At 41.5% G+C, this 13,167-nt stretch overlaps 1 protein-coding gene across 1 annotated transcript in view; it reads left to right on the top strand.

Moving 5' to 3' along the window:
• Positions 1-13,167, top strand: part of ctnna2 (catenin (cadherin-associated protein), alpha 2) — a 1,141,281-nt gene that overhangs the window by 1,105,995 nt on the left and 22,119 nt on the right. Inside the window, exons 15-16 of the mRNA XM_034187601.1 lie at positions 5,594-5,775; positions 7,332-7,437. Of these exons, the coding sequence (XP_034043492.1) occupies positions 5,594-5,775; positions 7,332-7,437 (288 nt within the window). The remainder of the gene's footprint in view (positions 1-5,593; positions 5,776-7,331; positions 7,438-13,167) is intronic.

Genomic DNA, 13,167 nt, shown 5'->3' with positions numbered 1-13,167 from the left:
AAGTAGTCCTCAGGAGTCTTTGTTTTGCCGTGTTTTGCCTTGTGCCGCACTCCACTTGTCAGTGCTGTTATATTTATGCATAAAGCCAAGTTATCAGAGCGCGCATGCATAATGAGCAGGTTGCAAAACACAGTGCAGGCTTCATTTTGTATTCAGCATGCAAACACAGTTACACAACCGTCCATCTCTATGCTATGGACATACCTACCAAGTCCCCCCCCCACTCCACCCCCACCCCCCCCCCCCCCCCCCCCCCCCCCCCACACACACACACAGACATCTCTTAACAGTGATTTGATAACACTGTTGATAGGTCATCCATAAAATTGAACTCTGACTGTCTGACCAGTTTATTTCAAATGAAACAAATTAAAGTAATTTCAAGATGCCACGCTCAGTGAAGAACCCCAGAAAGTGCACTAATCCCCGCAGACGTAGCCGAGCAGCGAAGTACATTGGCACAGCACTCCCTCGGCCGGATTTGCCACTATGTTAAGCTCCCGAGGCCCGCTCCTTGTTGTTATCGGTAAAGTAGAGGAAGGGATTTGGGGATAAGTGAATTTCAGAGAGGGGCGGGGTGGGGGGTGGGGGGTGGCACAGGTTCACTGAGCGCTTTCCTGCTCCCCTGACGTCCCAACTGCCTCATGCGTTTACCCCTGTGCAGCAGCTTTCTTTTGTGTTCAGAACCTCTCTCACTCTCTGCCTCGCTCTTCCTTTTGTCACACTATTTTCGACCTGAATAGGAATATCAACCATTTTCTCACACTCTCTCCCGAACCTCCCTTGATCCCTAATTTTAGAAAAGGAATTTCAGTTCAAATTGTTGCGTTTCTACAGCCTTACTGCTCCCTTTGGCTGCAGTCGACAGCACTGCTTGGTTTAATGTAGGTCATATGCTGAAGCCAAAGAAATATATTTGATTATCATTGTACAAATGTTCCATTGTTTAGTACCATTTTAGAAATGAGGGAGTGATAACAGCTGAAGTCTTGGATGCTGCAGTGACATCCTTGTAGAAACCGAAAGAACATGTGTCTTTTTGTTCGCTCATTGCACAGACCAGTCACCTGTGCTACTGAGTTTTATGCAGAATAACACTGACCACTTATAGCTTTTAATACTTTTTACATGCAACCATGAGTCATATTGGAAGCATTTTAGGGGACTAACCATGCTAATGACTCAGAGCCAAACAATGAGAGCAGAAAGAGGCTTAAGGTGCCCTGACAATTGCACGACTTTGATCCGTGGACTTGCACGCAGTCTGTCGTGCATGAGAGTAAACTCGTCTAAAACCCATTGTAACCGGTGTAAACTGTGCAGGGCTTCGTGCATGTGCGCAAAGAATATTTTCAAATGTTCAAAATCTTCATCACACATTAATATGGTGAACTTCACATGAACATTACGCAAACAATTCAAAAACACAGGTTGTGCATGTGAGTGATTGCGTCAGTGCACCGCATCAGAGTGCAGCTCGTCGGAACGATTACAATGAGATGTTTAATCTATCGTAAACATACTTTTACACCTACTCACAAAAAGGAATGAACATGCATCTGTTTTACCAAGCTGTTACAATATAAACATGACAAATAATTACCTTGTTAGATGGCTACAAATACATTCTCCACCTCATTAAGCACACGCAAGAAATGCAGCAGTTGGAGCTCTCCTCTGTGATTCTGGAAGCTATTAGAGTCATTTTCAACAGCCAACTTGGACAGAAAATGATTATTCCGCTACAAAATAATTATTTGATATACGCAGCGTCCAGCGCACAATGCATAGTAGCCAGTGGAACAAAGCACGACGTCCAGCTGGGAACACAGCGGGTGGGATCATCACGGCGATGTGCATGCAAGTGCGTGGATCAAAGTCGCGCAAGTGTCAGGGCACTTTTAATGTGCGAAGCAGTGCACCCCTACACAGGTATTTTTTTTTTCTCCACAATGCACCGTACATATTTGTCTTGTAGATGTATATCATAATTGGGTCTGAAGATTAAAAAAGCGCACCATGAATAGGACATGACCTCGTGATAGAAGGCAAAAAAGAGCAGTTTTTATTATATAATGTGTTATTATATATGTGTTTATGCAGTAAAATTAGTAGCAATGGCATTGTTCATTTTGGTTGATCTCATAATATGCAGTCTGGGCTGCGCCCAAGCACATTGTACCCACAACTCTAGTTTGTTTGACTGGGGGGAGCTCTCTGAATCGTGGTCATAAATATTTTGCCTTTAATCTTCCTAACTGATAAAAGGAGTATTTCTACCACTACCGTGTATAGTGTAAGCACAAACAGAGAATCACCAACTTAAAGTCAGTGACACTGCTATTTTATTGAATATTATATTATTTGTTACTTGGATAATATAGTCTTCAATTCATTCAGCAATATTTTGGTTAAAATATTTCTGGTTTCTCAACCTACTGATGAATATGAATTGTGATCAGCACAAAGAAGCCACAAAATAATTGCTTTTATTGTATGGCTGCGACGCTACACGCGCTCTGATTGGCCGATTTCTGGTCTGATATTTTCCCATATCAGACAGCTTACCATGACAATCGGTCCTGAATGCATATCACATTCATTACAAACCACAAGGTTAAAAACACGATTTGAAAAACCAAGTCAGATATGAGCGTGCTACATAAATATGTAAACGGCATCGGAAAAAACACAGATTGAAAGCTTGCCAGCTAAATACCGGGCCAACTGTTAGCAAGTTCTTCATAGAAGTGAAGCGAACAGGTCTGACTATGAGCCAAAAACCGTCAGCAGTTTTCATATTTGGCCATTACCGTAAGTTTGTGTGTTTATATATGTGTAATAGCCATATAATAAAATGATTGATCTCACTTGCTTGGTTAATAATCCTTTAATCTTCTGCCTCCATAAAAATCTTATCATACATATGATTGATTTGCCACATTCAAATGTACCATACCGGTTGCACACATGCATGCAGTCACACTTTTTACCTTCTGTAAAATGATTAATAGAAATTACCTCAGGTTATATTAATCTTGCATGACCAGATATGTCTCTGTAAAAAGAGTTTTCTGCCATTCATCTCAAACATGGTTGAGATCCTGGTTCTCAAGACCAGGCACCTAAGTGGCTCTACTCTACTCTTTTCTACTCTCCTAGTTTACTCTTCCTTTTTAGATATTTAGATATACCTTTATATACTAGCATAGTTCCACCTTAGAATTGGAATATAATATATAAGATATACCTTACTGAATTTTCATGGAGGTGCATGAAGACTCATTTGAAAAACCCACCTAGTGTGTTTGTATGCAAAATAGCCCAAGGCTCTGTATGCAGGCAGAAATAATAAAAATAATGCAAAAAAAAAAAATATCCAAACATGCCCGTTTATGTATGACAGGTGGTCAGATCACAGGTGGGTCACCAGAAGTGCTTGTTGCACAATTTCAGTACCACAGAGTGGTCCATCTCTATCCTTATGTCCTCCTCCTCACAATCACTGTGAGCAAAAAAGATACCACAAGATCTTAAAACCTTCAACAAAATGAAACTACATTGTCTCACCATGAACTTGATGCTGAAATAGGTCTGTGCGTGTGTGATTGTGTATGTGACCATGTTGAAACTGTCCCTCTACTGCACGATCTGTGTCCCAATCCAACAACCACACATCGACACGCACGTCAAGCATTTTTTATTTTTTTATTTTTTTAACTGCACAGACTGAATGCTTCAGACACGCAGGCGACACTCCTATGTCACTCGCATGTTGTCATTGTGCTCTGAAGATAAACCAACTACCCCAATGCATTTGGTGTTTCAGACACACTGGGGATGTTTTGTGTCTGGAATCTTCTTCCAAGGACAGCCCTCATCTGTCCCCATTAGAAACATGGGACTTTCTCTGAGATTTTGGGTAAATTACACAGCAAACAAAGTAAAAATGCAACAAAAAGTGAAGATGCGGTGGAAATCGGATGTGTTGCAGTTTGTTTATGACCCGGAGCTCAAGCATGTCGAGGTGGTTGTGCAGCTACTTTATCAAGGTTTATGGGCTAAAAAAACTTACTAACACAATTAATTTATTTTAGGTGGGTGTTAAATAAACTTTAAAAAAAATCATAATTTAATAGTGGGTGGGTGTTTAACCAACTCTCTTCAAAAAAGGAGGTGGGCTGATACTCGGCCCTGGGCCCTCAGACACGTGAATGCAGTATGTATTTTAAATCATTCTACTAACACACCTGAAAATTTAGAGTTATAGTTCTACCTGTGCCATTTTTTAAGCATTTTCATTTCCCCTGTGCTCCTCTGTGAATGTGTGAGCCTGTGTGGTGGGTGTGGCTTGCATATCTGCTAGGTCCGTTCAGACTGGGGTTGGCAATCCAGCTCAAGGTGAACAGCGCAAATCGGATTTAAGCGCAGTTGTTTTCTATCTGATGGGGGGGGGGGGGGGGTGTGTGTGCAAAACCCCATCAAAGATATATACTGCTGTGGTCACAGAGGGATCAGAAGCCTATTGTTCTCCAAACAGGAAGTTGTGTCTCTCGGCTTTGTTATTTCTGGCTATAATTTATTGTTCTTTTTCACATAGTTGCAGGTCTTTCTTGTTTTCTTAGAATTTCTGGATGACAACACATTTAGTTTTCATTTCCTCCTGATGCATCAACCACAGAACAAGAACAAAAATGACACACTTTCTCACTGAGCTCACTCTGCACTCCCCCCACACAGACACACCAGCTTTGCTGTGAGAATGAAGGAACAGTGGACAAGGGCAAATATGTCGTCACGAGAATAGTGACTCTTGGAAGAGAGTCGATAATAGATGCAGTTAAAAACAATATTGAGGTGGGATTTTTTCCCCACTGTACTTGTTTTCTCTTCCTATCTCCGAGTCAATAGAATCGACCTAATAGAAACCTGGTTACTCTTCCATCCATCCATCCCACCTCCCTGACATAATGTTGAACAAATGCATTATTCATTCTCTGGTCTAAGAAGCGAGGTAATTATACATTTATCTCACAAATAATACCAGGGTCTTACTATGATTGTGACCTTGCTGCAAGATTTATGCCATTTTGGACCTGCTCTCAAAGGCCACTGAGAGACCAAAAGTATTTTCATAGTGGGAGGGAATCAAGGCAAAAATGGATTTTCTCTTTAAGGTATGTCAAGGGGGTTGAAATGTTCAAGTTGCTAAATCTAAAGTGTATAACTTTATATTGAAGTATTTTATGAGGGCAAGTGGTAAGCACCGTCCAAACTTACTGCTTCAGTTTTGTCGTGGAGTTTAAAAAGTAGGCTGGACAGGGAAAAAAAAAAGCCTGAATCAGTGGTGCTCCAGCTCTCCCCTTTACACCCTCTTCTTTATATTCTGTTCCTTTACTAGTCCCTCTTCCATTTCTCTTTTTTCCTTGTTGTATCTTTCTCCCCCAAACCTTATCTCATGCTTCTGCTTAAATTGGTCTTGTCTGGCATTTCCCTGCATGCTAAGCTGTCTTTCCAGTGTGCTCTTCTCAGTTTTTAAACTTCACTTCCTTTCTAATACTTTGTTTTCTCCATACGTTTGTGCTTCCTGTAGGCCATCATGGCACAGCTTCCTCAGGAGGAGAAAGCAAAGATTGCCGAGCAGGTGGAGAGCTTCCGACAGGAGAAGTGTAAGCTAGATGCAGAGGTGGCTAAATGGGATGACAACGGAAATGACATTATTGTGCTGGCCAAGCAGATGTGCATGATCATGATGGAGATGACGGACTTCACCAGGTAAAAGTGACATTTTGCCGTAGTTTAAACCTCTTGTACTATGGCTCTTGGAATAACCATGATTTGTGCCAGATCAGCATTGCAGCAGTCTGTTAGGATAGAAGCAATGCCAGAAAAAAACATTGCTTTGAACAGAAGACATGACTGTAATGTTACTGAAAGTCTAATCACACGATACATTATAGAAATCTACTCATAAATGTTGTGTTGCCAATGTTTACTAAATGTGAGTAGCTTTTACTTTGAATCATCTGGAATCTGCATTTTTGGTAAACCATTAATGCCAAATTCTTGGTTATCCCGGGCTGTGATGGGGTTCACAGTCACATGGCATGGAACAATATATGTCCATGAGTCACAAGTGATTGTTGGTGTCATGCTACTTGGTACTGAACTGATTGACACAAATTGGAATAAAAAAATAAACTAAGTGGAGCTTTAGCTCACTGCTGACTAGAATAAGACACACTGCACAGGCAAACATTATTATAAATGGTAAATGGACTGCCCCATATTGTAGAGGTGGGTGGTACCAGGAAATTTGGTATTGATCCGATACCAAGTAAATACAGGCCCAGTATCGCCGATATCGATACCGATACTTTTTCATATTTAAGCTTCATAGATCCAAAGGATCCAAAAGACCTAGGACAGAATTTCGCCAAACATTGTACGTGACAAAAAAATACTTTATTATCAATCAACAATCAACATTTTTGTTAAAAAAAAAAAAACTCAATACAACTTAAAACAAAATCTCCTGAGGTAGAGGGCTGACAAACTACAATATAAGGGTGCGCTGCTCCGTGTTTTGTGACACAGCGCAGCGCTGCTATTACAGACAGAGAGTGTGCAGCAGTCAGTGCGTGCGGGAGAGAAAAAAAGCGTGAGTATTGATCTTTTTACACGAGGATCGTTCAGTATCAATATCAGCTTTGGTATCGATATTATCGATATTAGGATCGATCCGCCCACCTCTACCGTATTGTACCACCTGGCTACTTTCAGGAGGTGGCAGTGTACCAGTTGTTTATCTGGGTGGTTACCATTCAGGACCCAGTGATATTTTATAGTGTGGTTGATGTGGCATTGAGTGGCACCACTGCAATCTCCCTGCCCTGACCTGAATGAGGACTGCAGAGTTTATTTGATATTCCATTTGGAAGTATGTATCAGATGGAATGAAATAGTTAAACTATTATATTGTATGTAGTATCAAATTGCTCCTGGTGTAGCTGTGATTAAATCACCACACTTCCTTTTAAAAACCTAATATGCTGTCCTTTTCTTTCAAATCATGTTAACATCACAACCCATTTAGGACAAATGCACACTGTACTTCTTACATCCATTATGTATGAAATGTGTGCTTGATTGATTTTTATCTCATATTGGTGAATTCTCTCATACTCATCCTGCCAGCAGATTATCTAATACATGAGCTTATGCAACAGCAGAGATGACAGTTTTCAAGGGAAACCTGTGCATGACATCTTGCTCTGCAATTCCAACCACGCTCACCTTTTCCTTTTTCTTTACTTCTTAAATTCTACCAGGGGGAAAGGCCCCCTTAAGAACTCCTCGGATGTGATCAATGCAGCTAAGAAGATTGCAGAGGCTGGTTCCAGGATGGATAAATTGGCCCGTGCTGTTGCAGATCAGGTATTTTTCCAGCTTCACTTGTGGCTGTCAGAGATGTTTTTTTTTTAGATTTTCATCAGTTTGACATTGTCGTTATGTCATGTTATCAGGCAAATTTTGAGTTGGAGGAACTTGGCACAGCATTTGAAATCTCTATAGTGGGCATTGATTAGCTCAGCTGGAGTGGTGGGTTGTTACTGCACAGCTCTGTCTCCCGATGGGGCAACACAGAGAGAGCTAGACAGCAGAACCAAGTTGCGTCTCCAATATAATTAGCTCCCAGCCGAGGTGTTGCATTCATTATCAGATGAGTACTTCTCTATAACATGCTGACAGACCATTTTCAATATCTAATCAATCAGTGTTCTGTCTAGGGAAGACAGGAGTGAGAGAAATAGTGTAGGTGTGTACACAGTGTATGTGTACATACAGCAAATTAAGAAGGTATTAAGGAATACTTGCAGCACTCCAGGTGCATAATGTTCTTTTTCATTTCATCCGTGTCTAATAAGCATTGAGAATAAACTTGAGCTCAAGACTTACTGAATTATTAAAGCAGCCTGTTGTCATTATGATTGCAACTGCAATTAGCTGTAAGATCTTGGAATAAATATTGCTACAGCCCAAGCTTATTTCCATTAATGTTGGAGTGCATTTCAGAGTATAAAAGCACAATAGGAATTATACATAAATACATTGCATACATACATAAATCTTCAACCACTTATCTGGGATCGGGTCGTGGGGGGAACAGCTCCGGCAGAGGACCCCGAACTTCCCTTTCCCGGCCCACATTAACCACTTCTGTCTAGGTGATACTGAGGCGTTCCCAGGCCAGTGTGGAGATATTTCTCCACCGAGTCCTGCTTCTTCCCCGGGGTCTCCTCCCACCTTGTCATGCCTGGAACACCACCCTAGGGAGATGCCTGAACCACCTCAGCTGGCTCCTTTCAATGTGAAGAAGCAGTGGCTTTAAGGGAGACACCAGCCACCCTCCTGAGAAAATCCAGTTCGGCTGCTTGTACCCGCAATCTAGTTCTTTCGGTCATTACCCAACCCTCATGACCATAGGTGAAAGTAGTAATGAAGATTGACCAGTAAGTCAAGAGCTTCTCCTTTTAGCTCCACTCCCTTTTTTCACAACAAAACAAATGCAACACCATCCCTACTGCACCGATTCTCCGGCCAATCTCATGCTCCATTGTCCCCTCACTTGTGAACAAGAGCCAGAGGTACTTGAAGAATTATTAATATTTATTTAAATTTTATCTTAAATGGTATGTAGGGCTGGGATGTCCATAGAAATGTGATTTGGAGTTTTGCTTTGTTTATTTTTTGTTGTTGTTTGTTTGTTTTTCTCCTGGCACTGCAAAAAACAAACAAAATTGTTTCAATCTAGGAGACACAGATATCATCCCAGCAGACTTGAAGAAGGGCCTTGTTGGCCCACTCTGGGTGGTTGTAATGCAGGACCCAGGCTGGTATCATATTGTGGCGATGAGTGGCGCTAGCACTTCTTACATTTTCATTATATAATATTGAAACTTTTAGCCAAGTCACTGCACAAATTCATCTGTAGATAGCATTTTGGAAACATTCTAGGTAGTCTCAGTATCTCCTGCAGAATCTAAAATATTTATTTGAAGAGTACAAAACTATCATAAATTAAATTTTTCTTTGGACATAAATTAAACAATTTTTTTTCAGTTTATCTCACATGACAAAAAAAAAAAAAAATGCAAAATATGTTGACTTAAGTCATCCACATTCATACTTGTCAGTTCACCAGTGATATCCTTGTCCATGCTCAGACATTCTACCAAATTGCAATTTGCAATTAGATTTTTTGCAAGATTAATATTGTAATAATAATATTAGCAATCTTTTTTTGGTTTTGGCTGCTCTAGTTGCTTGGGCTTGCCACAGCAGATCTGGTAGAGCTTTGCATTGGGATTTGGCACAAGTTTTATGCTGGATGCACTTCCTGATGCAGCTCAAGTTCAACATGAAGGAATACGCGTACAACCCCTCCTGTTCCCAAAACATCTCTCAACTAAGTGCTTAACAGGACCTACTTGGCTTCACCTGTGTGTTCTGATAAGATGTGCTCTGAGCAGCATGTCAGTAATAATAATCACTCACTCACTCAACTTCAACCACTTTTCCGGGTTCGGGTCGTGGGGGCAACAGCTCCAGCAGGGGACCCCAGACTTCCTTTTCCCATGTCACATTGACCACCTCTGACTGGGGGATCCCGAGGCATTCCCAGGCCAGTGTGGAGATATAATCTCTCCACCTAGTCCTGGGTCTTCCCTGGGGTCTCCTCCCAGATGGACGTGCCTGGAACACCTCCCTTGGGAGGCGCCCAGGAGGCATCCTTACCAGATGCCTGAACCACCTCAGCTAGCTCTTTTCAACGCGAAGGAGCAGTGACTCTACTCCGAGCTCCCCACAGAAGACCGAACTTCTCACCCTATCTCTAAGGGAGACACCAGCCACCCTCCTGAGGAAGCCCATTTCGGTCACTTGTACCCACGATCTAGTTCTTTCGGTCATGACCCAACACTAATGACCATAGGTGAGAGTAGGAATGAAGATTGACCAGTAGCTCGAGAGCTTCGCCTTTCGGGTCAGCTCCCTTTTCATCACAAGAGTACGGTAGAGCGAATGCAATACCACCCTTGCTGCGCCGATTCTTCAGCCAGTCTCACTCTCCATCTTCCCCTCACTCGTGAACAAGACGCTGAGGTACTTGAACTCCTTCACTTGGGGCAAGGCCATATTACCTAACTGGAGTAGGCAATCTATCGGTTTCCAACTGAGAACCATGGGCTCAGATTTAGAGGTGCTGATCCTAATCCCAGCCGCATCACACTTGGCTGCGAACCGAGTCAGTGAGTGTTGAAGGTCACCGGCCGATGAAGCCAACAGGACCACATCATCTGCAAAAAGCAGTGATGAGACCCTGAGCACACCAAACTGGAAACCCTCCTCACCCCAACTACGCCTCGATATCCTGTCCATGAATATCACAAACAGGATAGGTGACAAGGCGCAGCCCTGGCGGAGGCCAACCCCCACCAGAAACGAGTCCGACTTACTGCCGAGCACGAGAACACAGCTCTCACTTTGCAAGTACAGAGATTGGATGGCCCTGAGAAGGGACCCTCTCACTCCATACTCCCGCAGCACCTCCCACAGTATCTCCCGGGGTACCCGATCATACGCCTTCTCCAAGTCCACAAAACACATCTAGACTGGGTGGGCATACTTCCAGGCACCCTCCAGGATCCTTGTGAGAGTAAAGAGCTGGTTGGTTGTTTCTCTTCAATCTGAGGATCGACTATCGGCCGAACCCTCCTTTCCAGCACCCTGGAGTAGACTTTACTAGGGAGGCTGAATAGTGTGATGCCCCTGTAGTTGGCACACACTCTCTGGTCCCCCTTTTTAAATATGAGGACCACCACCCCAGTTTTGCACTCGTTAGGCACTGTCCCAGACCTCCGTGCAATACTGAAGAGACATCTCATCCAAGACAATCCCTCCACACCCAGATCCTTCAGCATTTCTGGACGGATCTCATCACCTACTGTCCAAACACAGTAGATGTTGTCTAGCTGAATGTCCAGAATGACAGATCACCACAGCTGCTTCTGTCGGAAGCCACGCCTCCCGTGAGTGGAGCGCACACACACACGTGTCCGTGTGTGTGTTTGCAAAGTCACACTCGTGTGGAACTTAAGACAAATTTCACAGCAGTTCGACAGTGATTGTCTGCAGTCTCTTGTCGTGCCAAAAGCGCGACTGGCCACACATTTTCTAAGTGCCATGCAAGCAGTGTTAGATGTTCATGCGTGTCACCTGGAATTTGGCCAGCACCTGCCGCGAAAGGGTGCAGTGGGTCTCAGCATCAGTCATAGACATAATTGGTGTAATTATTGCAATGCTGCATGAATTTCAAAGAGCAGTCTTAATTACCTCACTGATATACAGGTCAGGAGAAAAAGACTGATCAAAAATCACAACAGATTTTTAACTCTCACTATTATGAATCACACATTTGCCGGGAGGTAATGTTAGTTGATTCTTAAGCTCTGTCTTGGAATAATCTCCTCAGTCTTCACTGAGTTCAAAAGTAGAACATTAGATAACAGCCAGCTATTCACTGCTGGCAAACAAGCCTCCACTTTTGCTACATTAGAGACATTACCTACATGCAAGCATGTAAAGCTGCATGACATCAGCATAAAGATCCCATCTCACATTGACAGATATACATCATGTAAGGACACAGTCTATAAATGTAACAAACCGCTGTGTAGCAATCACGGTTGCCCACAAATGTGATCAGTCACACGGTTTGATAAAGTAATGCTCTCATCTAGTGCACATTGTGATGACATTGTGTCAGCCCTGCACCATGTGATGCCTGCAAAACAAAGTACCATAGTAATTTGAATAGGCATGCCTAGATTGCGAGCAAAGCTTTATTTCAGGAAATCAAGAAGTGGGTTAGTTAGTAGCAGTAGTAGTAAACCTTACCAGAGAATTTTAACAAGCAGTCAAGTGTTTATTAATCTAGATGAACTAATTTAGCACAAACACTCTATATAAATGCAGTTGATTGATTGACTGAAAGTTTTATTTCAATCAATCAATCAATTGACTGCATTTATTTCAGACATAAAAAATAAGCAAATAGAGATGAAACAACAACAAACATAGAAGGCAACAAATCAGCAAAAAAGAAAAGAACCAAAAACAAAACAATAGAACAGTGTCAACATAATGTATCCGAAAGGTAGTAGGAAGAAGCATGCTTATTTAATCCTAGTCCTTTTCTTAATCATCAGTTGATTTCAATCCATGTATACAGTACTGTGCAAAGGGTTCAGTGTTTGATACCCCCCCCCCCCCCGCCACTTTTTTTATTGGCATGTCAACATATGTGGGCTAACTTTTTTTTTTTTTAATAATTCCACAAGAATAATAATACTAATAATTTATTTTTAAATGTACTGGCCAGTAGAATACCACACAGGCACAGCTGCAAACCATCATGGAATATTAAAATGAATGTAAAACACAATTACTCATACTTTAAGTTGTGTTTTCTAAAATAGTTTTTGGTACTCTGGTGTGACTTATATGATGAAGAATCACCCAGTTTTTATAGTGATTATCATTAAAGTTAATATTCATCACACATTTCATTTGTTTATGAATATTTACCAGGTTTTTATCATTTTTAATGCTTTCATGATTTGATTTATTTGAAATGGGACAGTGCATATTAATGGACATAGTTACATATAAATATGCCATATTATAGCAAGATGCTTATTTCCATCTGTAGTCCCAGTAACATAAAAACAGACTAAGACCACACAACATACCAAAGTAAATTATTCATAACAGAAAAAAAAAACAATTAAAATACAAATACAGATATTTACAATTCAAAGTAACAATAATTAATAGATAATAAGTAGCCGACATGTGGAGGAACCAAAAGAGTTTCATGATGGGTCTTGAGGTGCAAAAGTACTGTGTATATATATATATATATATATATATATATATATATATATATATATATATATATATGTGTGTGTGTGTGTGTTTGCTTGTGTATGTGTGTTTTATGGGAACATGGGTCTTTCAGAATGGTTGTGTCTGGAGCTGGCGTATTGTATATTTTATTGTAAATATTTTGCACTGCATGGGACTCAACTGATCGGGTCTAGGTCT

Source organism: Thalassophryne amazonica, chromosome 15, assembly GCF_902500255.1.
Source record: "Thalassophryne amazonica chromosome 15, fThaAma1.1, whole genome shotgun sequence".
Lineage (NCBI taxonomy): Eukaryota > Metazoa > Chordata > Actinopteri > Batrachoidiformes > Batrachoididae > Thalassophryne > Thalassophryne amazonica.
This window is presented reverse-complemented; position numbering and strand designations above follow the sequence as displayed.